Consider the following 25,920-nt stretch of genomic DNA (forward strand, 5'->3'; position numbering starts at 1 on the left):
GCCGACCTCCTGATCCCTTTAATTACAGAGTCAGAATGGTGAAGAGGCTGGTGACATCCAAGGGACGACCACAGGGCCTCTCTCTCAACACTGGTGAGAACCAGATTCCTTCCCCTGGTTCTGTAACTCCAAGCTGAGCTTTGGAAGCCGATTAAAGAGAAGATTAGATGTAATAGGTAATTAGAAACCTTATAAAAAGGAAAAACGCTCTCGTCTAATTTACCAAAGCGTCTCCATGGCTGGAAGTGGGGGAGGCATTGGAAACCTTGCTGGCTGCAAGAGGGTGGCCCAGAGGCTGGGGCAAGTGTGCGGAGGGACTGGAGCCGGGCCCCAGGGTGGAGCCGGGAGCCTGTTCAGAAATGGATTTCCGGCAGGGCAGCCAGTGGGCAGAAGGCTAAGGAAGCCTTTACCAGCCCCAGGAGAAGCTGAAAGTGCCACCTGTGGCACAAGGATCAAAGGTGACCGAGGGGGAGAGAGGGAGAGGCGCTCACAGAGGAGGTGAGACGGAGCCCCGAGAAGGGCAGAGGGGAGTGGGCTTCCCCACGGGCCGAACCCTTGGCTCTTCAGCACACCTCAGCAGGGGGCGTTGGGAGGGGTTCAGCCACATCTTGAAAAGTGAAGCATAAACGTGTTGGTCGCTCAGTCATGTCTGACTCCTTGCAACCCATGGACTGTGGCCCGCCTGGTTCCTCCCATCCACGGAATTCTCCAGACAAGAATACTGGAGTGGGTTGCCATTCCCTTCTTCAGGGGATCTTCCCAACCCAGGGATCGAACCTGGGTCTCCCTCCTTGCAGGCAGGTTCTTTACCATCTGAACCACCACGGAAGGCTTCAGCTGGGTCTTGGGTCCAGATAATCGACACAGCTGCTTTAGGGTCCCTTACCTCCTGGGGTCCCGAGAGACTGTCCCCATCCCAGGAGGGGTTGTGGGGGGGTAATTGAATCACCCCAAGTGGCCGAATGTAGGTTTAGCCCCCAGATGACCTGCTTGGACTCTCCAAGCAGTTGGTCAGCATCCCCCAACTTTTGGGGGGCACCTTCCAACCCAGGGGCTTTTCTCAGCCTCTCTCAGATCTTTGAGACGTACATGCCCTTTTTGGTTCCCACAGGACCTCCCACTGGAACGCTCCGCAGTCTGGGGAAGCCTCCTGAAGGCGCACAGACTTTCTTTTTGCATATGCCTGGCCCACCCATCCTAAGGCCCCAGGAGGTTGGGGGACCTGAGGGGCTCTGGTGACACGGTTGAGGTAAGGCGGCAGGGGGTGCGCCCCGCTGTGGTAATCATCCGAGAGTCACGCTGCTTCGGGGGCCACGTTTCATTTGCTGGTTCCATTTCCCATCTTGCTTGCGCTTTTCTCTTCGGTACCCTTTCATTTCTCCCTCAGTGAACCTCCCCACCCCAGCTTGTGGCGGGGGCTCTCCCAGGTGAAGCCAGACTCCCTGAATGAAGGCTGAGAACACGGCCTGCTCTGTCAGCAAGGTCGCATTCCACTGGGTAACCGACAGTCAGAAACAGACTGTTTATGCTCAGTGGGGGCAAGCAGAGGGGATGGTCTCGGAGCCCAGGAATGGGGACGGGGCGGGGAGGGAGAGGCCAGGGAGGTCTCCCGAAGGAAGGGGGAGCCGGTGCTCGTTCCTGCTAGAGTTCCCAGATAAAATACAGGACGGCTTGTCATTTAGTGCAGTATTTGTGACGTACTTAAACAATTATTGGTTGTTTATCTGGAATCCAGATTTAACTGAGCAGCCTGTGTTTTCCTTTGGTGAACCTGGCAGCCCTCGTTCCTGATGAATATACAGGAGTTAGCTGAGTAAACGGAGCGACCGGAGGGAAGGGCACCCCTGTGGTGGGAACAGCATGTGCAAAGCCGCGGTGGTGACCGTGCTTCACTTAAGGAACTAAACATCGTCCAGGGCAGAGGCATGGGGTTTGGGTCGGGGGGAAGGGAGGGGGTGGAGGGAATGCACTGAACTGTCACGCGGGTGTCGAGGAGGCGCTCAGCGCCAGGCACGTGGCGAAGACCTTGGGTGCTGTTGTGAACCAAACGGACAAAACGGCCCCTGCTCTCAGGGAGCTCAGAAGCAGTGAGGTGGACAGGAAAAAAGGGACACTGTGGAAGTTACCGCTGGGGGACGTCAGCTGGGCTGGGAGGTCACGGGAGGCCTCTCTGGGGAGATGACAACGTGCTGAAGGAGGAGGAGACAGGCTTGCCCGGGCGCTGGGGGAAGAGTGTTTTAGGTAAGGGAACAGCATGACGGCAGCCCTGAAGTGAAAATGTTTGCTGTGGACTCCCGATACCAGAGAGGCCGGGGAGGTGAAGAGGTGCCAAGGGGGAAGGCTGGACCAGTGGGCGGGGGCCGGATCACACGGGAGGGAGGGGATGGGGACCAGATCCCCAAGGCAGTGGGAGCCAGAGACACCGAAGTTGAAAGGAAACAGGGTGACACTGCCAGCTTTGTGTCCTTGAAGGTGACTCATGCTGGAGAGAGGAGGACGGATGGAGAGCGTGGGGGCGGAGAGAGCAAGGGAGGCCTGGATGGGGCCACGGCAGAGGCCCAGGACGGACAGTTGGGTGGCTCGGCCCCGCGCGACGGAAGTGGAGACGGAAAGAAAGGGAAGGCGAGATGGATCCCGGCCGCACTGAGGAGGAAGACTTGGCAGCGCTGGGGGATCTGGTGCTGGGAAGTGAGGGGGTGGGAGAAGCAGGCGTGACTCAAAGCTGCTGGCTTGGGCAGATGGGAGGACGGTGGCGCCACTTGCCCAGCTGAGCTGGGGACTTGGGAGGCTTGGGGGTGGTGAGGCGAGAGCATTCAGGTTTGTACATGTCGAAGGTGAGAGAGCCGCTGGTGGACTGCGGAAGGGGAGCCAGGCAAAGCGGTGTTCAAACCTCCTTTCTCGGACTTGGCCGTGTGGCCTTGATCACCGACTTCACCTCTCCTTTCCTTTGTTTTCTCATCTGCATTTATGGGATGATGTGGGTTGTCCTTCTAGTTGCGAGGGTGCAGTGGCCTCCAGGATTACCTCTAATGATGCCGTCTCCTGGTATTCGGGTCCTTGTGTGGTACCCTGCCACGCTGCAATAGGCTTGGTCTGTGAGACCAAGAGATTCTGGGTGTGTCACTTTCAAGGCTAGGCTATAAAAGACGCAGGACTTTCCTGGTGGTCCAGTGGCTAAGACTCGCGCTCCCAATGCAGGGAGCTGGGGTTCCAACCCTGGTCTGGAAACTAGATCCCACATGAAAATTACACGAGTGAGCTTGAAGCACATGTCTGTGCCCCAGCCAACAACAGTCCTTCTGACATCCAGACTGCAAGATCTTCTGCCTACCTAATCTGCTTTCAAATTCTTGACCTTCAGAAACTGTGAGATTAAAAAAACATTTGTTGGGAATTCCCTGGCAGTCCAGTGGTTAGGACTTGGCGCTTTCACTGCCTGGGCCTGGGTTCAGACCCTGGTCTGGAAACTAAGATTCCACAGTCTGAGTGGTGTAACCAAGAGAAAAAAAAAAAGTTGTTTTAAGCCCCTAAGTTAAATTTTGGGACAATTTATGATGCAGCCACCCTGAATATTCATTGGAAGGACTAATGCTAAAGCTGAAGCTCCAATACTTTGGCCACCTGATCCAAAGAGCCTACTCATTGGAAAGGACCTTTGCTGGGAAAGATTGAAGGCAAGAGGAGAAGGGGGCGACAGAATGAGATAGTTGGATGGCATTGCTAAATCAACAGCCATGAGTTTGAGCAGACTCTGGGACACAGTGAAGGACAGGGAAGCCTAGCGTGCTGCAGTTCACGGGGTCGCAAAGAGTTGGACATGACTGAGGGACTGAGCAACAAGAAGTAGATAACTGACACAGAGGATAAAAGCATTTAGCATAGTGCTTGGCACATAGCAGGGGCTTTAGCATATGCAACATTTGTAGGTCTGGAGTTCAGGAGAGAGGCCTGGGCTGGAGGTGTGGATTTGGGAGTGTTTTGGCTTAGAGATAGTAGTGGCATCCACGGAGGTGACTGAGTCAGTCCACAGGGAGGGTAGATGGAGAAGAGGGTACAGCCTCACAGAAACCGGGGCATAGGCGTGGGTAAAGCAAGAGGAGGTGCATCTTCACGAGTCTGAGACGAAGGAGGAAGCTAGAACAGGGCTGGGGAAGGGGGTGTCCCTAGGAGAGTGTGGGCAGTGATGTCACTTCAGGGAGATCTGAGGGGTAGCTTTCGGATTCAGCCACAAGGAGATTCCTGGTGGCCCACAAGAGCTCTGCAGGTGGAGAAGTGGGCCCCGAGGTCAGGTTGAATGCTGTGAGTCAGGATATAAGGGTAAACTCTCTACCCCCAGCCCCCAAATCAAGATGGCCTATAGGAGAATTGTATGGAAAACCCAAACAACAGAAAAATCTCAGTCTTACAGAGGCTGCCCTAATGAGTAGGCACCCACTCCTTAATTTATTTTATGAGGCTCATGTTACTTTGGTAATGAAACCAGACAGAGAGAGAATGTGATAGGAAAAATCATAGGCATATCTCGTTCATAGCAATGGATATAAAAAGTCCAAATAAAATATTAACAAATGAAATGCAATACTATATGAAGAAGAAGAAAAAAGCACATCATCAAGGTGTGTTTATTTCAGGAATGCAGGGATGGTTTAATACAGTAAAAGCCATGATTGTAATTAACTACATTGTGGGGGGTGGCGAATTTCACATTTGATAAAATTCAACAGAGCTTCCCTGGTGGCTCAGACAGTAAAGAATCTGCCTGCAATACAGGAGACCCAGGTTTGATCCCTAGGTCGGAAAGATACAACACCCATTCATAATAAAGTAGAATAGTACTCCCTTACTCTGAGTAAGGGAGTCCACCAAAAATCTGCAACAAACATCATATTTAATGGTGCCATATTAGAAACAGTTAAGAACAAGATAGAAATGACCACTATCATCATTATTCAAATTTGTGCTGGAGGTTTTAGTGCAGTAAAATAAGGAAAAGAAAATAAAGACTGGACAAGAAGATTCCAAATGTTATTACTTGCAGACTCTATAACTGCTTACATAGAAAATTCAAGAGAGCATATAAACTTATTAGAACTCAGTTAGAACTAAAAGAGTTGCTGAATATAAAATTATTGTAGGAAATGAACCACATTTCAGTAACTATGTTATAAAATATAAATTTGATAATATAAGTTACAATAGCAATAAAAACTTTTAGATATATAGGAATTGTACTGACACAACCACTGAAAAATTAATTCCTCTCAGTTTTTAGATGAGGAAATAGAAGTCCTGAGAGGGGAAATGACTCCTTCAGGGATACCACTAAGCAAAGGGCAGTTTTGGATTTTCATTGGCACCAAATCCTGGAGGTCTGAGTGTTGGGTAATATCAGAATTATCTTTCTTAAAAAATAAAACTTTTTTTTTCTGATTATAAATTCAGCATCCATGGACTGTAGAAAATATAGAAGATTCAGAAGAACATTTGAAAGTGATGTCACTAATATTCCCATCCTACTGCCTAGAACTATGATCAGTGATTTGATATATTTGTTTAAAATGTTTGTCTATGGATATTTACATTTTTGAAAATAAAATCAGGATTATATCATGTATACCATTTTGCACACTGCTTATTTTTACACACATTTCCCTGTATCCTCACCTAGTCTTTTTGAATATAATGGTGCACTCAGGTGTATTAATGAGCCGTATGCCATTTATGGAACCTATTTAGCCAGCCAGGCTCCTCTGTCCGTGGGATTCTCCAGGCAAGAATACTGGAGTGGGTTGCCATTTCTTTCTCCAGGGGGTCTTCCTGACCCAGGGATGGAACCCGGGTCTCCTGCTTGGCAGTCAGATTCTTTACCACTGAACCACCTGGGAAGCCCACTGAGTTTTTCAGAGAAAACCAAATATCAGATATAACTGTGATGAGTGTGCAGATAAATACCAGAGGCAATCACACACTCAAAATGGTGAAGCGCAGGTGAGTTTCCAAGGCAAGTGCTTATACTGGTGAAGTTCAGTTCAGTTGCTCAGTCGTGTCCGACTCTTTGTGACCCCATGGACTGCAGCACACCAGGCCTCCCTGTCCATCACCAACTCCCTGGAGCTTACTCAAACTCATGTCCATTGAGTCAGTGATGCCATCCAACCATCTCATCCCCTGTCATCCCCTTCTCCCGCTTTCAATCTTTCCCAGCGTCAGGGTCTTTTCCAGTGAGTCAGTTCTTCGCATCAGATGGCCAAAGTATTGGAGTTTCAGCTTCAGCATCAGTCCTTCCAATGAACACCCAGGACTGATCTCCTTTAGGATGGACTGGCTGGATCTCCTTGCAGTCCAAGGGACTCTCAAGACTTTTCTCCAACACCACAGTTCAAAAGCATCAGTTCTTTGGTGCTCAGCTTTCTTCATAGTCCAACTCTCACATCCATACATGACCACTGGAAAAACCATAGCCTTGACTAGATGGACCTTTGTTGGCAAAGTAATGTCTCTGCTTTTTAATATGCTGTCTAGGTTGGTCATAATGTTTCTTCCAAGGAGTAAGTGTCTTTTAATTTCATGGCTGCAGTCACCATCTGCAGTGATTTTGGAGCCCCCCAAAATAAAGTCTGTCACTGTTTTCACTGTCTCCCCATCTATTTGCCATGAAGTGATGGGACCAGATGCCAGGATCTTAGTTTTCTGAATGTTGAGCTTTAAGCCAACTTTTTCACTCTCCTTTTTCACTTTCATCAAGAGGCTCTTTAGTTCTTCTTCACTTTCTGTCAAAGGGTGGTGTCATCTGCATATCTGAGGTTATAGATATTTCTCGCAGCAATGTTGATTCCAGCTTGTGCTTCCTCTAGCCCAGCGTTTCTCATGGTGTACTCTGCATAGAAGTTAAATAAGCAGGGTGACAATATACAGCCTTGATGTATTCCTTTTCCTATTTGGAACCAGCCTGTTGTTCCATGTCCAGTCTGTTGCTTCCTGACCTGCATACAGATTTCTCAAGAGGCAGGTCAGGTGGCCTGGTATTCCCATGTCTTTCAGAATTTTCTACAGTTTATTGTGATCCATACAAAGGCTTTGGCATAGTCAATAAAGCAGAAAGATGTTTTTCTGGAACTCTCTTGCTTATGGTGAAGGAGAAATGGCAAAAACCCTATACCTGATCTCACCTGGAAAGGGATGGGGATTTGGTTAGCCGGAAGTGAGTTCCGTTTGGAAGGAATCTATGTTTGGAAACCAATTAGCTCTGAGACTTTAGGTAATTCCCCACTCTTGCAGCCTTGGCTTCCTTCGTGGTGAAATGAGGACAGTATTGGTGCCAGCTTCCTCTAGGGCTGGCTCCTTCAGTCCTCAGAGCTTCTGCACTGGTCGTTTTCTCTGCTGCCCTTCTCTCAGCTGGCTGTCTTTCCCTACTCCTCCCACAAGACTGGAGAGGTGACCTTATCAATCCCACAGAGGGCAAGGCCAGGAGTCCTGGGACCACAGTCCCGGAGTCCAGATCTTGTATAGTCACCGTAGCTGCAGCAGAGACCCCCTCCCTTATTCTCCATCGAATTCATGTACCTCCCAACATTTTATAATCATAACTTTTTTTTTTGGTCATTGTTTTGTCGGCCGTTTATTTGGGTCTTTAATGTTTCTCCTTTCCTTAGGAAGCCCTTCCTTCTTGGTGACCGCTTTACTCGCCAGGCCTGGCACTTGGTCGGGGCCCCTTAAGTATTCGTAAAATGACAGGAGAAACTAGTCTTGAGTCCTAGCGAAAAGTGCCGGGGGCTGGGCAGATCCCTCAGTGCGGGCGGAGGCGGGACGTCGGGCGAATTCTGGGCGGAGCACGTGGGTCTTGGGCCCGAGCCTCGGGGGCGGGATCGGGCGTCGGGGCGGGGCTTCAGGGCCGCCGCGGAGCCAGCCTGAAGGAGCCGCCCAGGCTACGCCGGTTTTGAGTTTCTCCGGCCGCTCGGCCCTTCGGTCACTAGCCCGCGCCGCCGTTAGAGGGCGCCCGCGCCCGTGGCGCCGCGTCTCCGCTGGAAAGGCGCCGCCCGCGCCGGGCGGCAGGAGCCGCAACTCCGGGCGCGGGCTCAGTCGTCCCTTCTGCCGCCGCCGCCGCCGCCGCCGGGCGCGGGCTCGCTCGTCCTCGCGCTCGCGCTCTCCGGCCGCCGGCGTCTCCCGGCCCGGCAGCCACCGCCGCCGCAGCGCAGTGAGTAGGGGCGGGCCCACGGCGCGGAGGCCCGGGGCTCGGGAGGGCCGGGCTCTAGCAGAAGACCGCGCGGAGCGGCCCGGCAGCGGGGTTGAGGGGAGCCCGGGCGGTGGCGGGGCCGCGCTCAGGGGACCTCGGGGAGTCCAGGCGGCGCGCTCCGGGGCTGGCACGAGCCCGCCGCGGGCTGCCCGCGACCGGAGGCCGGCCTGGGCGGAGGATCCGGGGCCCGCCCCGCTGGGACGTGCGGGTTCGGCGGACCGGGGTTCGGGGCTCGGGTGCGCGCCCCATGCCCGGGCCCCGAGTGTCTCCCGTCCCACGCCCGGGGCCCGGGTCGGGGTGGGGGACTCGGCCTGTGGGCAGCAGTGAAGCCGGGACGGGAGCACCTCGAGGTTTGCTGGAAAATGATTGATTTTGGGTGGTGCTTATTTGCTACAGTTTACCTTATTTTAAAGCCTCCGGCAGGACTTCTGAACCCTGCCTTAGGGGATTTTTCTGCCCCAAAGAGACTGACCGCAGCTGAGTTCTTAATGCCCAGATTTGTGTGTGCCAGGGCGTTTTTAATGCTGGACGTCAGAGGTGATAAATGGCCATGGTAATGAGGAGCCTCTGAAGCACCTGCCGGGCTGTCAGTGGTGGAGGCTGTGTCTGAGGGGTGGGACTTGAGAGATGAAGCAGAGATCCTTTTTGGATATTGTGCTGAAGTTATCATGTTTCTGCAACTATACCAGTTCTAGAACAAGTTGGATACTTCCAATTTTAGGGCTTTGTGACAGAAGAGGTTTGAGTGCCAAGAGACCTGAGGTGACTTGGTTTGGCTAAGAGCGTTTGGGGTAGCCTGAGCGTGTGTTACCGTTTTCCCTTGGCATGTTCATTTTCTTTGCTGTCACAAACGCCCGAGCATATGAACGATTCCAAGATAGGAAAGAAGCGATTCCAAGATAACACAGGACTGAGCCCAGGACTGAGATGTTTTTGAATAAACAGATGTGTAGCTAGGAAGAGGAAAATCTTTTTTTTTACCTGCATGGTTGGTAGGTTGAGACAACTTGCTTTTTGGTCAGACCATACTAGTACTTCATTTTGCATAACATCATAAATATTATGAATTGAGTGGTGAGGACCACCGTAGATGCTGTTTCTAAGGTTCATGTCATTTAAATTTTAATTTGTCACAGTTTAAAGCATTACTACATAAAGAAATGCTAGGGTGAATCTGTGAATCACTGAACGTGTCTTGGATTGTGATATTTGGAGTTTATTTAAAATGCAATACAAATATTTATTTGGATTTGGCTTTACCTTGGATATAATCCTGAGTCATGCTTCAGAGGAGTGCCTTCTGTGATGAAGAGTTCCGACGTCTGGTGGTCTCTTGTGAAAGCCAGATGCTCCCTGTGATCTTCCCTTGTGGCACTCCAAGAAAAGGAGGACGGGATGAGGGAGACTGGAAGCAAATTAAGTGACCTCCTCTTCCATCTTGCCCTGTCTCCATGCCCATGCTCTGAATTACTTGTGTCCACACTCTCAAGTTTCTCAATTAACCATGGAAGTTATATGTATGCTACTGCCATTAGTATTTTCACACTTGCCAGGTTACCCATAAATTTTCGATTCATGATCTCATTTATTTTTTCTCCAAGAAGCAGCTGGGCAACACAGTGATTTACTCTGGGTCTTATAATTAGTAATGAAGCCAAGTTGGCTTAAGGATCCTCACCTGTGACCATTTCTCTCTCTCCTGCTCTGGCCTGCCTGTGGCCTCAGACCCCAAGCCCCCATCTGTCACCGTGTAGGCCAGTTGTTGCCCTTGTGTTGTGCTTAAGTGGTACTATTACTTTTGGGAATGTGGTATTACTCTGTTTTATCTTACAGAAATTTAGGTAAGAGGAATAGTCTGGTTTTGTGACTGTTTGTGGTAGCTCTTCAGTATGAAAAGTCAATTTTCAAACCTAGAGCACCTTTTTTGGTAGACCACATGGAGAGAGCAGAGAGAAAAAAGGATTAGTTTTTGAATGAAACGATCTTTATTTGTGTAGTGGTTATGGTCAGGCATAACCTAACATCATCATCACATTCTCCTTCTGTGCCTGGCTACTTAAACCAGCCTGTATGTGAGCGTTAACCCAAAAGACTCCTTTAGATGTTGCTGAACTAGTTACTATAAAAAGTATTTCACTTTCAAAAACTCCCACATTTCAAGAACAGAGAAATTCAGCACAAAGGTAATTTTGAAGGTATGTATAGATGGAATTTGTTGAGTCGTCTGTTCTGAATGCCAGCCACAAAGATTTCAGTAGAAAGTAGAAAGGCATTTTAAAAGGGCTACCTGGAAACTTAGGGAAGGAAATAGTGATGTTTTTATTATTTATTCAAGTTTGGAGGTGTGTCTTGCAGTGTATAAGTTATTTTGTAGGATGGGGGTAGGAGTTTTATTCCAGAGAATTCTTAGTCTGTAGCAGAAATGATAAGCCCAGAAAGTGTGTGTTAAATTAGTTCATCATAACCACGAAGCCTGTAATTGAGTCCTGCTGTGGGGAGGAAAATGAGTTTCAGGGGTCCTTACGTTATTCTTTAAGTCATTCACTTGTTGAATTGTGTGTTTTTCACATTTGCTAATGTGGAAAATTGTTAACAGTTTTTTTTTAAGGCTTTCATAAATTCTTGAGTTTGTGTTTTCCTTAAAATAATTATCTGCTAACATTATATTGTCAGAATTTATATATTAGTCATAATTAATGTTTGAAGCTGCATCTGGGTGAATTTTCAGAACTACTTTACTTTGGGAATGGTCTGCTGGTTGTTACCACATGTATTTTATTTGAGCCAAAGGTCAGATCTTTTCAGGTGAACTTGATTTTACAGGGTCAGAAGTCTTTGTTTGAATTTTTGTTTGGTTGTATTCATTGTTGTTTAAAACAGTTTTTAGTAAGGCAAGTCACTATAAAGGAAAGATGTTTTTCATTGGTACCTTCATGATCTCCATTCCTGGCCATTTTTCTGAAATATTAGGTCTGTGTTCCTCTAATAAGACAGGCACATTTGATGCCCATTTCAAGATCTTCCTTCTGCTGTCTGTCTTGTGGTCCTTCAATTTCTCATTAAGTCCTCCACTGCTGAGTGCCAGAAGGGAGAGAAGATGAAAAGCAAATGAATCATTTCTAATTGTTAGCAGCTCTGGAAAATGACTTAGTAGAAGAGATTGAAGCTATTCTGGAATTCTTTTGCACTGTGTTTTATTTCATTTATCTGCATTGTCTCTGAGATGGTCCTAACAGTCATCAGTTTAGAGGTTGATTTTCCAGCTATTGGTTGACCAGGAATGTCCTTGCTTCTCTTGTTTGTTTGTTTTGTTTGTGCTGTATCTGAGCATCTCTACAGAGGATGTTTAGAAGTAAGGCATAGAGATAAAATGTAAATTGATCATTACTCTTTTTCCTGCTCTAGAGCTCTTAAGTGAACATTTTCATTTTGAGGGTACAGTTTAGTAGTTGTTATCAAAAGTGACTGCTAGTAACTTCATCTTATTTTGATGTATCCTATACAGAAATGAAGGGAGCCTTTGGGTACTTTTTAAAGAAACATGGACTTATAAGATTTCCATAATTGCTTTCCTGAATTATTAAGCTTTGAGGTTTTATTACATCTTTGTACAGGAATAGAACCTTGCCTTTTGCTGTAGAACAGATTCAGGAGCATCATCGAACTGTGTGTGTGTGTGATTGCCCAAGAAGCTATCTTGTTTTGATTTAGCAGTAAAAAAAGAAAGGATTAATAGTGGACAGTCCTTGCATAACAGCCGTGACTTTGATGATACCTTTTTCTTCGTTTTTTAGTTGTCTTTGGTCTCCTTTTTCCCTTTTTTTGCATCTCCTGTGTCTTATTTAACTATTTGGATATTCGCAAAGTGGAGTTGTTTAAGATCGAAGATAGCAGTCTTGAATCACACTGGACAGTAGGCCCTTGCTATTTTGCTTCAAGGGAATTTTACAAAGCCATGAAAACTGCTCACTTTGACTGAGTTACTGTTACATTTGTAAATAAATCCTCACTAGGTGGATAGGGTTAATAGATGGCTGTTAGGAGTTTTTAAGTTAATCCTTTGGATTTCTTGTTTCTTGGATATTATTCTTTCAGTTTCTGTCGGAGGAGTTGGTTTATGGAAAGATTTGGACTAGGAGTCAGAAAACCCAAGCTCCTGTTGAGTTACTTTCTAGGTATGGGCCCTTGAGCAAGTCTCTTAATGTGCCTTTTGTCTGTTACATCTCTGAAAGTGAAAAGTGAAATTCGCTTAGTTGTGTCCAACTCTTTATGACCCCATGGGCTATAAGGTCCATGGAGTTCTCCAGACCAGAACCCTGGAGTGGGTAGCCTTTCCCTTCTCCAGGGGATCTTCCCAACCCAGGGATTGAACCCAGGTCTCCCGCATTGCAGGTGGATTCTTTACCAGCTGAGCCACAAGGGAACCCCAAGAATACTGGAGTGGATAGCCTATCCCTTATCCAGGGGATCTTCCCAGCCCAGGAATCGAACCGGGGTCCCTTGCGTTGCAGGCAGATTCTTTACCAGCTGAACCACCAGGGAAGCATCTCCAAAAGGAGGATAATTATGCACATTCTGCTTACTGTATCAGGGATGTTGTGGGGGAGCCCTCAGCCCTTTACTTAATTGTTTCTTTGTTCTAGAATCCCTTTCAGGTTGTTCACACATTCCTGCTGCGTCCCACGGAGAGGAGCCCTTCCCCAAAGTCCTCCGTTTTCATGTTTGGTGGTGGTCTTGCTCTTTCTCCCCCAGCTCTCTGCCAGCCCAACTTTTTTATATGGGACCTTTGAATCCTGTACTTTAGCTGTTGCATGTGGCCCTTCTTCAGAGATTGAAAGCCTCACCAGGGCAAGGGCCGGACTTTGCTGTTTCTGTGTATCTGGCTGGCACATAGGCCCCCCGCCTCTGTACCTCCAGTGAATGCTGGGTGATGGGAGAAGGCCAGAGGTGGGCATCTTAGCAGAACTTTCGGGTGACTGGCCTTTTAAATCGCTCAGTTGTTCCATCTGCTGGTCTGTCTGTCGCGTCAGTAACTGGATCAGGTGCAGGTAATACAAGTTGGTCAAAACCTCTTTCTTGGTTCTGTTACTTAAAATTCTGTTGTTGAAGTCAGTCAGAGGAATGAAAGGTGGTCGTAACAGCCCTGAATTTGACATGTGTTCCATTTCTCACCCTATAGCATGTGGAGCCCTACCTATACCCAGCTGCTGAATGTGGAGAATAAAAACTGACCCCACAGTTGTCTGGTTTACATTTTAGCTTGTTTGCTTTGAAGAATTTGCAAGGTAGAGAAATGGATGCTTGAGGCTCTGATTTCAGCCCCTGCTGTGCTATGCAAATGTTCTCTACATGCCTGAGTGACCTTTTGAGAAAGAGCCTTTGTGATCTTCTGTAGCCAGGGCCTGTTCTGGGAATGAGTGTGCCAGATTCCTCTAAAAGTGGGGAAAATGAATCCGTTAAAAAAAACAAGACCAAACAAACAAACAAACAGTGCTTTTCCTGGTTAAATACCCTGAAGTCCATGTTTCTTACTGTCTCTTGCCAAAGCTTTTGAAATTTGCCTTGGAGTTTGCATTGCCGGGTGGTTTGGGGATTGATGTGTGTGAAGAACTGACTGAAGCAGTTCAGTAGCTGGGAAACTGTTAAAGTGCTTTTGAATTGTAGATAAAATAAAAATGGCATCATTAATATCTGGGTGTTTGTCAATGTCTTCAGGCATCCCTTCCTAAGCACCAGCCTAGTGACTCCCATGATAGATTGGTAAGGTTCTTTTCTGCCCCAAATTGTGCTCCTATGGTTTGGCATGTAACTTGTTTTGTATTTGTTTTGATTATTGTAGCAAGTGAAATGTATCATTATTAAAAGTGTAATTAGGTTTTCTGTGTTACAGCAGAGCTACATTTCTGGTGTATTTCTGTTGGAAAGAGATGCCAGTGTCTGGGAGGTTTATGGCTTTTAATGCTTTTACTAAGATGTTTAGTTTATGTAGCTGAAATGCTTATGAAAAAGAGTTCACTGTTTCCCTCTGTTAACCTTTTTGATAAGGATCGTCATAGTTTTGTACCAGATAAGGTTGTAGGGTTAATCATAATGTTCTTCTGCAGGAATTCTAAAAATTGAATTTTCAGAGAAGATAGGTAGAATTTGAGTAACTGGTTTACTCCCTAGACTCTTTACCTTCCTCTCAAAGTTTAGGATAACTGTTTCCTGTGTATAAACATTTGCCAGTCTCTTAGGTACCCATTGTGGTAAGGATGTCGGGAGACCCCTAGAAGACCTTTGGGAAATCATTTCTGCCCTAGATCTTTGCCTCAGAGCAAAAGATGAGGACTTCTCTGGTGTTTGGCCTGCTGTTGGGTGAGAAAACCTTTCTTCTGTTTTCATGGTGATACGCACTGTCACATGTCTTTTTCTCTTCCCCAAGTTTCCCTGGAACCTGGGCTCCCCGAGACCAGCACTGGAGCAGATGGATAATGGAGACTGGGGCTATATGGTGAGAGGCTTCTGAGGATGCGCTTTGAAGGCTGGCAAATTATTTCTGTGTGTCTTTTCTCGCTTCATATGTATTCTTAGATATAATGCATCTCAATAAGAATGGAACTTACGAACGGTACAACCCTTCCCTCCCCCCCAATTAGTTTTTGTGTATTTTGGGGTGTTTTAACTTTGTTTGGTGTTTTTAAGTAAGCGAGCTCAGTGTGGACTCTCCATGTAACTTTTAATAATCACTGTTTTTTGGTCTTAAAGTATATTTCTCTTAAGACGCTTCCTTCATAGAGTAATGACTGTTAAATGAATGTGTAGTAGGTGACAGCAGACAGGACATTCTTGTGGTTGGGGAGGTTAATGGTTGAGAAGATGCCATTTCGCCCACTAGTCCTTTTTTTTGTTTTTTTTTTTTTGCATGTGCATGTGTCTTCCTATATTTTTTTTTCCTTTGGTAAGAAATATTTTATTTGCATATTACCTGTCTTTACCTGTCTTGCTTTATTTCTTAAGTATGATTTTAAAAGCTGAAGGTATGTATTATTTAGAGAAGCTTGCTTTTCGAAATTAAAGGTCAGATTGTGACATTAATGTTACAAAAGTGATTATACTATCAGATTATGAAATTTGAAAGCTGATATTAGCCTTTGGGTATGTGAGAACCCACTCCAGTATTCTTGCCTTGAAAATCCAGTGGACAGGAGCCTGGCAGGCTGTAGTCAGTGGAGTTGCAAGGAGTTGGACATGACTTAGAGACAGAACAACAACAAAAAATGTGAGATTGTTTTGACCAAACTGTATATTTTAACTTAGTGTTTGGCACTATTTCTTCCATGAAAAGTTGAGATTAAATGCACACAAATTTCTATTTTTAAAATTTCATCATTTCCCTCCTTATGTTGAGGGGGGAAAGACAGAAATACTGAAAGTAGGTATCTTTATGTTTTTCAGTCATTTGTATTCTATTTTATGTTAAATTGAGTTAAGAAACATAGTCTTTTTTTTTTTTTTTATTGGGGAAAAAAATGAGTATATCTTAAGTTTCTCTTCCTCTTCCCATAATGTACTCTAATCTGAAAACCTCTAGACCTTGGGCCTGAAATTAAATGGCTTCGGAAGTTATGCCCTCCTTTCTCAGTGGCAGGCTCTGAAGCGGTGGACATACCTCTTTTTTTCTGTTGAAAGCGAATGTTAGATCCCTTCATCTGGGTGGGTTTCTCACTGAAACTAAAGCTGTTTTGCATCAGTGGCTTGCTGGATGTGCTGTAGCCTGAATCTTTCGCTTTGCTTGTTGCCACTAATTTTCTTAATTTGTCAAAGTTAGGATTTAAGAAAAAGAATTTTTTTTCAGATGACTGATCATGTTTTAAACAATTTCAGATGACTGACCCAGTCACGTTAAATGTAGGTGGACACTTGTACACGACGTCTCTCACCACATTGACGCGTTACCCGGATTCCATGCTTGGAGCCATGTTTGGGGGGGACTTCCCCACAGCTCGAGACCCTCAAGGCAATTACTTCATTGATAGAGATGGACCTCTTTTCCGATATGTCCTCAACTTCTTAAGAACTTCAGAGCTGACCTTACCCCTGGATTTTAAGGAATTTGATCTGCTTCGGAAAGAAGCAGACTTTTATCAGATTGAGCCCTTGATTCAGTGTCTCAATGACCCCAAGCCTTTGTATCCCGTGGATACTTTTGAAGAAGTCGTGGAGTTATCTAGTACCCGGAAGCTTTCTAAGTACTCCAATCCGGTAGCTGTCATCATAACCCAGTTAACCATCACCACCAAGGTCCATTCCTTACTAGAAGGCATATCAAACTATTTTACGAAGTGGAATAAGCACATGATGGACACCAGAGATTGCCAGGTGTCCTTTACTTTTGGACCCTGTGATTATCACCAGGAAGTCTCTCTCCGAGTCCACCTGATGGAGTACATTACAAAACAGGGTTTCACGATCCGCAACACACGAGTGCATCACATGAGCGAGCGGGCCAATGAGAACACAGTGGAACACAACTGGACTTTCTGCAGGCTGGCCCGGAAGACGGATGACTGACCTCCAGCCCCGGGGGGCCTGGGACTGCGCTTGCCGGGAGATCCAGGAGGCTGGCCTTTTTTTTTTTTTTTTAAAATCACAGTGTGAGATTTTTTTTTTTTTTAATATTTGTATTTATTTGAAGGCATTGGGGACCAGAAGGAAGTTTTGTGCTTTAGCAGACTCCTCTATGTTTTGTTCCCTTCACCCCAAGTGTGCATGTGCCTGTTCCGAGCCTCCAGATACCTTTTTTTTTTTTTTAATACAAAGAAGTCTGAAAATCATTATGGTCTATAATGTACCCTTAACAAAGCTTTCCTTTTTTTTTTTTTTTTTGCAGTGCTAAAATGATTTCTGATTAAATAGTCCCTAAATTAACTAGAAGGCTAAAAATGCAGGAGTGAAAGAATAAACAGTACTCATGATGCCTTGGGGAAAAATCAGAACATCATGTAGGGTGACCTAGTTTTCAGACCAATAAGCAGTATTGTAATATTAAAGGAAAACTATTCCAATCATGTAAAAGTACTTGTTAAGTACTGCTTTTTACAGTTATGACAACTGTTTCTTTCTATGCATATAAATGAAGCAACCAAATATCTGTAGCCATGGAGATGTCTGACTAGAAATATTTATACTGGATTCTGAATACAAAACGTCCCTGTGGTAGAAATCTTAACTTCTTATGCCTGGTGCAGTATAATTGTCAAGTGGTACTGTCTACCAGAAAAAAAAAAAATACAATAAAAATTGAAATATGAAAATTAGGTGTGTATTGGTTGATTATTGTTAAGGGGGAAATCTTATTCCTTGTCTAAAATATGTATTGTTTTCTGTCCTAATAAATATTGCATATAGCACTTTTGTATTTGATTCAGAAGGACCCAGTGGGAACTTCAGGGTGCAGTTTATGGAATTCTACTGTGCTGTTGAGTCAGGGAATTGATGAAATTACTAGTTTTGTCTAAAACAGTGCATAGCTGGACAGCGAACGTGCAGCTTGACAATTTTTTTTCCAATAGTACTCATTTTGAAGATTATAGATTTTCCTCCAGTTGTCACTGCTGCATGACTCTTCTTCTAGTTTTGTGTTGAGCACAGGGACCAACGGACTCAGACCTTTTTATTCTCATGTGTTAATGCTGATCCATGAATGCAATTTATTACTAAGATTAAATTTCTGAGGAGAAGGAAACTGGAGTGAACGAAGGATCTAGAACAGTTGGAGATATGGTGTACTTTTATTTACTTCACTGTAGTCTTATTTTGCATAGTTCATTTGATTCTGTCTCTTGGAAGTTGCTCACAGGAAGGATTATGTTAACTATAGTGAAACTTCCTCGTTTACTAGAACACCTTTTAAAAGAAAATTCAGAAATTTCCCTGTTGTCTAAGGGAGGAGTACAGTTCTGAGGCTGTGCACCCCAGACTCCCTTTTCTTCTCTGAGTAGATTCTGAAATTCTCTTCTTTCAAAGGAGCATGAGAACACTGTCTTACCATCCGTTTTAGCCCACGTTGCTCTGAAAATTTAAGGTTTGACAAATGACCAATATCTAGAACCTGTTTTCACCGTTTTCAAACTAAAATCCCTTAACGTTAACTATTGGTAGGTGGCTGTGGTTTCAGTAAATGCACTAAGTGAGATTATCATTTTAGAAAATTGTCTCTTACTTCAAATTGATTAGTGGTTACCTAAAAAAGAAATGACAAGAAAAAGGAACAGCCTAGCCAGTCAACTCATTGTTGAGTTAACGGAGGTGAATGAAAGCTAAAATTAATTTGGACTGAAAACTGGTATGGAAGGGTGACTATTAGTTGTTCCAAGGTTTTAAGAGTTAAATGTTTATGAGGCCTCTTCCTTGTCCAGATTACTGGAGATAAGTTTGCTTTTGGTAAATTTTCTAAGATTTATGTTATTAACGATTAAATGATTCTTTATATGAGTATATTAGGAAAAGTAGCCTGCTGAGGTTTTTTGCAATTTGTTTGATAATATTTAATTTTGAGTGTGTTTTTTTTTTTAACTTGGGCAGTTGAAAATGATGTGGAAAATGTAGCATGGTTATATTTGGATAATTTGAGACAGTTATGTCTTTTATGAAATTTTAAATGATTTTTACTGTAGAAGAGTTGATTTTTAAACATTTATGTTGTATTCCTGGAGCTTTTTTTTTTTCTTTTCAGTTTTTAAATTGAAGTATAGTTGACATGTAATATTGTGTTGATTTCAGGTGTACAACATAGTGATTGGACATTTATATTTATTATGAATCGATCACCATGATAAAGCTGGTGACCATGTTCACCATAGAGTTTCCACGGTGTTACTGACTATACGCCCTATGGTATACATGACACCCTGTGCCTTATTTTATAACTGAAAGTTTGTACCTTTTCATCTTTCACCTATTTCCTATCTCCCCAACAACCACTGCTGTATCTATGTCTGTTTCCGTTTTGTTTGCTCACTTGTCTTTTTTTTTTTTTTTTAGATTCCGCATAGAATTGAAATTATATGGGCTTTGTCTTTCTTTTGTCTGATTTATTTTACTTGGCCTAGTACTCTCTAGGTCCATTCATGCTCTTGTAGATGGTACAATCTCATTCTTTTTTGTGGCTGAGTAATAGCCCTGTTTATATACACCACAGTTTATCCGTTCATGTGTTGTTGGACACGTAGATTGTTTCCATATCTTTGTTGTCCTAAAGAATGCTGCAGTGAATGTAGGGGTAACACGTGTTTCTGTTCAAGTTAGTGTTTTTGTTTTCTTTGGACACATACTCAGAAGTGGAATTGCTGGATTGCATCACAGCTCTATTTTTAACTTTTTGAGCAACCTCCATACTGTTTTCCATAGTGGTTGCACCAACTTACACTCCCCTCCAATGGTGCACAGGTGTTTTCCTTTCTCCATATCCTTGCCAGTACTTATTATTTATTACCTTAAAAATTTTTTTTTTAATTTATTTTTAAAGTATTTATTTATTTGGCTGTGCTGGGTCTTAACTTGTGGCATGTGGGATCTAGTTCCCTGACCAGGAATCGAACCCTTGCCCCCTTGCACTGGAAGCAGAGTCTTAGCCACTGGACCATGAGGGAAGTCCCTATTTCTTTTTAGTGACAACCATTCTGATTGGTGTGAAGTGATTGACATTTTATTTAGACTGTACCAGGTATATACACTTTTAGAAGAGGATTGTTTATGTGCATGTGTGTGCGTGTATGTTTTCTTTTAAGCCCTGGGATGAATAAATGTGTGCTGTAACAACACAAGTGATAACTAATAGATCTAAAGCAAAACCCTGGGATTTCCCAAAATAAATGCTACAAATGGATAGTGCTTTTTTTTTTTTTTTAATTGTGGGACATTTTAAACATTCAGAAGTAGAGAGAATAGTGTAAACACCCACGTACCCATTGAACAGCTTCAACAATGATTCACTCCCCCCTTTCCTTCCCCTGGATTATTTTGGAATAAATCAGATATTGCATGTGCTTCAGACTGTGTCTCTGAAGGATAATGATTCTTTGAAACAGCACGTACATGTGTAGTTGTAGATTTTAATGACACCTGTACCGTAGTATGACCAGCATATGGTGGTGCCTCTCCAGTGCTGCAGCTCGTCTCAGAGCCTGGCTCTCTGGCCTTGTAATAGTGGTCTTATATATTTCTCATAGGCAGGGTTCCCCTGTGAGTAGAAAGAAGTGCATTATTAAGACAGACTCTTTCTGCCAGGATTAATGACTTTCACTTTCAGATTAAGTTTATAGTTTTAAAACAGTAACGTTACATAAGATTCTTAATTTTTAAATTTATTTTTAAAATCCATTTTGTGGTGAACATATGGGGAAACATTTTTTTCCAAAGGGCATCCTTCCTTTTCTCATGCAGATTTCAAATTGTGGTTGCAGGTGGCCAATTAAAAAAACACAACTTACCATTTTGCTTTGGGGATTTAATAGAAATAAAAGGCTTGACTCTTTGAAATTGCGCACATTAACCACAAAGCAAGAAACCAGAAGGTGGAATGAAATAAGCAGTGTTCTGTGTCAGAATTGGGTGTTCTTAATACACCTTATTCTCTCTTTTTAAAAATGTTTATTTTTTATTATTATTTTTTGGCCACATCACACAGCACGTGGGATCCTAGTTCCCCGACCAGGGATCGAACCTGTGCTCCCTGCATTGGGAATGTGGAGTAGTCTTAACCACTGGACCCCAGGGAAGTCCCTACCTTATTCTCTAATGTGATGTCTTGATTTCACTGCTCTACCCTCATCTTTTGTAATATTGTTTCATTTGCCTGTCTGAGCTGAAACTGTAAGCTCCCTGATGACAGGGTTCTCCACTGTGTCCCCAGTACCTAGCATAGTTTCTGGTGTACATCATATGCTCAGTAACTGTTTGTTAAATGATTGAATGAGTGAATGAATGGTAGGTGTGTTGAACATATGGCAACCATTTTAACAAATTTCTACAGTAGACTAATTGGGGGGAGATAGGATTCTTGTTTAGAAATTATCCCCAGTGGTGCCTCTACTGCTTGTATCTATAGGGAATCACTTAGAGGAGTTCTAGTGGGGAAGGGGAACAGCCTTTTGCAGTTCATTACAAAGAAACCGTCTTGCATTAGCGTCCAGATCAGGGGGAAACACAGAAAGGAGACCCTGTGGAGAGAGTAAACCACGGGAGTGCATCCTGCCGACTGGGTTCGAACTCAACACTTAACCTCCCCCAGACAGAAGAGATGCTTACAGTTCTAAGACATTTAACTCAGCATAGCATTTTGCTTTTGGTAGAAATGTCAGTGAAATAAATTCCCGTTTGTACTTTTGGGTCTCCTGAGGCATATTTCAGAGTAGCTTTCATTTTAATTGATTTGAAATACCTGTAGTGTTCCTTTTTCTGCTAGCGCAAACGAGGGGGAAAAATGTCTCTTTCTGCAGTTTCAAAATTACCTACAGCAGATTAGAAAACAACTCTTTAAAAGTGCTATTTTGGCAATCCGTAGAGGAGCCGGGAATGTAAGATGAGTGTCATTTCAACTAGCTGGAAACAGTTCTTCAAGGTCAGGTGTGAACTCACATTCCTAAAATCAACGTGTGTGCAAGAGCCACGTTGCTCTCCCTTTCACCTTTTAGCAAGGTGCGGTACGCTAGGATGGGGAGAGTTGGCGTTATTGTGTGCGCAGCAGGGTCCTCGTCCCACTATGTAGATTGCAGAACCATGTTCATTTACTCCGTAAATGCAAAGTATCTACTCTGTGGCAGACCCTGGAGTTAGGACGATGAAGATTCTCCTTGTTCACAGTCAAGTGGCAGGAGATAGGGGAGGGTGCCTGGGATGTCGAGCATCCACATGTTACCTCCCCAGTATGCTGATGCCCTGGGTCAGTGACGCCTCGCATTTAGACAAGCCTGCCCTCATACAGTGTCCAGATTAAATTCTTTCAAGAAGAGCAGAAACAAGTAAAAGATGAGAGAGTCCCCTCTGTTTTTGGTGAAGATGAGGAACAGGAGAACTGGCGTGCTTCCTTGCGTTGCTGCTAAAGCAGGTTTGAGCTGGATATGGCAGTGTTCCCTGACAGGTGTTAAGGCAGGGGAGGTTTTTCTCTTGAGCATCAAAGGGCATGTGTGTCTCTCTAGACCACAGGGGCTAATCTAGAGGGATGGGATCGCTGTATCTCTTTGCCAGGGTTTAAACTTTAGAAAGTAGAGATCTAATCATTAGAAAAAGTAACAATGTAAGTAGATTGGCTGTGCTAAGCAATAAATGTACAGTCTTTAGGTAAGTTCTTGATATTTCCTTGCTGAGTTAGAAGGTTGCCTTCCTGGAGACAGGGTAGGACCAAAACGGATTGGCCTTCTATCTGATAAACATCTTGGGGGTAACTGGTTGTGGTGCAACTTAAGATAACCATGTTAAATTAAGCTGTGAGGTATGACAGGATGCAGAATGTTAAGAGCAAGTCTAACACCACGCTAAGTGTGAATGGAAGCCTGAGAGGTGCCAATTTGATGAGGTGTTAAGACACTTTTTCTGAAATCTGACAGAAGAGGTAAAAAAGTAAGCTTCATCATCTGAATAACACATTTGCAGTATAGAATTCAAAATAGCCTGTTGTGTAGCTATAGAGAGCCTTTGTTTTGATCATCTGTATGGAGTTAGCTATTAAATGTTGGTTTCCCAAATTCTAAATGCAGGATCCATTTCTCTCCTCCAATTAATGTACCCATTGATACTCATAACGTTTCCCTCGAAGCTCACAGCAGAGAGTCTGGGACCCTGGCCCTAGGCTGTTAGGATTTTATGAGTCCTCCCCCTTCTTCTGTTAATGAGTTCTGGTGGTCTCTCCTAGGACAGCTGGGGATCTTTTCACCGTCACCCTTGTAATTGTCATTCACTTGGCTTCCCTGGGATACTGATGCAGTGCGGCAGCCCCCTCTGTCCCTGGGATGCTGTTCCTTAAAGAGGAAGGCGGCATCTCTCGCAGGCGGTGAGGTCTGAGAGAGACATTCCACCCCCCCCACCCCCAAGCTTCCTGTCCCTCTCAACACCTGTATCAACACTAAACTGAGGGTTAAAAGGCTGAAAATACGGTGGTTAAATCAGTGCAGTCGTTTGTCTTTTTATTTCTGTTACTTAAATGCCAGCCTGCTTCTCTCTGTGTATGCCCTTGGGTATGTCAAGCGGTGATTTAGAGCTTGGTCCTTCCTCCTAATTCCCTTCACCAAATTCTGAGCAGTGCATTTTGCTGATTACAGTTCAGACTCAGAGACGCTGCCAGGCCACATCCCTGCTCCTGGGTGGTGGTTTTTTTTTTTTTTTGGTATTCTTAAAATATTGTAAATAGACATACTGTGCCAAGCAATTTCTAACCTAATGGACATCGATTGACATGGGAAAACATGGAGATATAGTCACTGCTTGTTCCCTGCTCTCTTAGGTAATTTATGAAGTGTTCTAGTCAGCTACCTCAGTATTGGTGGGTGACCTCTGAGCCCACTGGAACAGGCGTTCATAGGCGTGTCCATCATAACAGCCAAGCGCTGAATTTAAGCACTGATCCGTGAAGTCAAAAGCATCAGTTAACAAGATAGCATCCTTCCTGAGAGGAAAAAAGAGTTTGTGAGTATATTAGATTGCTCGATTCATCTGGAATGGTGAATAACAACATCTAATTAGAAGTTGCATCATTATCCACTTTTTGAACACCTCAGTTTTAATTTTTTTTGGAAGTTTTAATTTTTGATCAGTTATGCAGGCACAGTAGAAAGAGTCAAATAGTTTTTCAAGGCTTGTTACTTAAAATCAGCATATCCCTGCCTCTCACCTCCATTTCTTACCCCCAACCCCTAGAGGCAGTCGGCTTTACTCTCTTAGCTGCTGTTTGGGGGACTGACCTGAATGCCTCTCCGCGTCTTGTTTGTGTTACTGCTGCTGATTCAGTGTTGCTAGATAGCATCTGTTGACTGTTAGAGCAGACGCGGATTTACTTGAGCACCCCTGTCCTCGCCTGCACCACCACGCCCTCCCCATCCCCAACCTCTGCCTCCTCTCCTTGGTCTTCTGTCTCCTAGTGTGGCTAGCTTTGGCCAGACGAAGATTCCGTGCTCACCTGGTTATGACTGTGTATTCTGTGTATCATCATGACTTCAGATGTGCCCTGTTCACAGCTCGGCCTTGTTCCCACCCTCTCTGCTGACACAGTGATCTCTCTTCTGGCGCTTCTGTCATAATTCTTAGTGATTTCACTGTCTGCGTGGAAGTTCCTCTAGAACCTGATGTCTCAGTCCCTTGACTGTCCTCCACTGATCTTCTGCAGCCTCCCTCTGTCTGCCAGGGTCACACACCGGGACTTGTCCTCCGTGTCTGCATTTCACCGTAAGCCCAGCCGTTTTCTTTTTCACCATTTCTTATCTTTCTAGCTTACTCCCTGTACCACTCCAACTTCTATAATTCTCATTTTACCTTTCAGGCAGCAAAATCATTTTCTTTTAACCTATGGAATGAAGTATTTAAAAGCTTGTTTACATGCTTCTCTTCCTTTTTTAGCAGAGGATATGAAATAAAATGCATGACTGTTTACACTCTTCCCTAACCCTGATTTCACACGGCATTTGAGGTGCGTGGGATACTGCACTTACATTAACCCTGGGTGGCCTTTGCTCATTATTATGACATGGTTTTCCTACAGGGCTGTTCATAGTTCTTGGACTCTACTGGCGCCTGCTGCCTCAAGTCCCTTATCTGTGTGGTCCCACTTTCTTCATCCATCTGAAATTCCATCGTCTATTATATTCACTCGCTCCAAGATACATTCAGCAGGGTTTCTTGCTTGTCATACTTGTTCAGCAAAACCCCATCCCTTGTTACAGCTCGTTTTCCACCAACTTTGTTGTGCACCTTTGTGACAATATATGCCTGAAAAAAGCAATACTGACTATACTGAAGACCTGAGTGGGCCCTAATTGCTACTTGGCAATCAGTCTTGGTGGTTCTAATTCATTTACTTGTTCATTCTCTTAGGTGATTCTCTCCCACCTTCTCTTTGATGCTCAGATCTGTTACTCACTTCCCCATCTCTCTTAACCTAGGTGACTTTGAGTCCCGTTTCACTGATGTGAAAATAGAAGTGGTAAGAGGAGTCCACAAGTTCCCAAGTGTGCGTTTAAACATGTAGGGTTTTCTCTCTCTGAACAGGTACACTGTCCTAGTTCCCAGCTCAGGCCAGTCCCTCCTTATCCACTGGATACCTTCCCCGCTTGCCCAGTAGAGAGCCGTGTGTCAGAAGTCCTCCTGTATTTCCCCCGCAACGTCAGAATTCCCCTCTGTATTGGATCGTTTCCATCAGTCACGCATAGGCTGCCGTCTCTCCCATCTGCATAAAAACACCTATTTGACTGTTTCCCTCCCCATCACCTCACCTATACCTTGCCTCCCCTCTGTGACGAAACTCCTTGAAAGTGTCAAGCTTCTTTATGCTTGCTCTTTCCAGTTCTCGTTCTTCTTGTCTGGCTGTTCTCCTCAGCTAGATTCAGGTTTTCATTCCCTCCACTCCACTTTTGTCGAGGTCGTCTCCTCGTCTTTGAAGGGTCCTGAGACTCAGTGCCTGGGCCCCTCCTCTTCATACGCTCACCCCTCGTGATACT

At 44.5% G+C, this 25,920-nt stretch overlaps 2 protein-coding genes across 16 annotated transcripts in view; one reads left to right on the forward strand and one right to left on the reverse strand.

Moving 5' to 3' along the window:
* KCTD6 (potassium channel tetramerization domain containing 6) overlaps positions 1-17,529 on the forward strand; it is a 44,597-nt gene extending 27,068 nt beyond the window's left edge. The window contains exons 1-3 of one of the 6 annotated variants that reach the window (XM_043442016.1): positions 1,138-1,249; positions 14,658-14,726; positions 16,100-17,529. In XM_043442016.1, the coding sequence (XP_043297951.1) occupies positions 14,700-14,726; positions 16,100-16,786 (714 nt within the window). In that variant the 5' untranslated portion in view covers positions 1,138-1,249; positions 14,658-14,699 and the 3' untranslated portion in view covers positions 16,787-17,529. Of the gene's footprint in view, positions 1-1,137; positions 1,250-7,957; positions 8,195-8,470; positions 8,584-8,798; positions 10,429-12,671; positions 14,727-16,099 lie in introns of those variants that run through there. The other 5 variants (XM_043442015.1, XM_043442019.1, XM_043442018.1 and 2 more) reach the window with 5 other exon arrangements.
* A 2,759-nt stretch (positions 17,530-20,288) lies between these two features.
* Positions 20,289-25,920, reverse strand: part of ACOX2 (acyl-CoA oxidase 2) — a 28,307-nt gene continuing 22,675 nt past the window's right edge. For all 10 annotated transcript variants that reach the window (XM_043441994.1, XM_043441995.1, XM_043441991.1 and 7 more), the window contains exons 14-15: positions 23,744-23,876; positions 20,289-20,456 (exon numbers count right to left, since the gene is read on the reverse strand). In XM_043441994.1, coding sequence (XP_043297929.1) covers positions 20,394-20,456; positions 23,744-23,876 — 196 coding nt within the window. In that variant the 3' untranslated portion in view covers positions 20,289-20,393. The remainder of the gene's footprint in view (positions 20,457-23,743; positions 23,877-25,920) is intronic.

Source organism: Cervus canadensis, chromosome 22 (assembly GCF_019320065.1).
Source record: "Cervus canadensis isolate Bull #8, Minnesota chromosome 22, ASM1932006v1, whole genome shotgun sequence".
In the NCBI taxonomy this organism is placed as follows: Eukaryota; Metazoa; Chordata; class Mammalia; order Artiodactyla; family Cervidae; genus Cervus; species Cervus canadensis.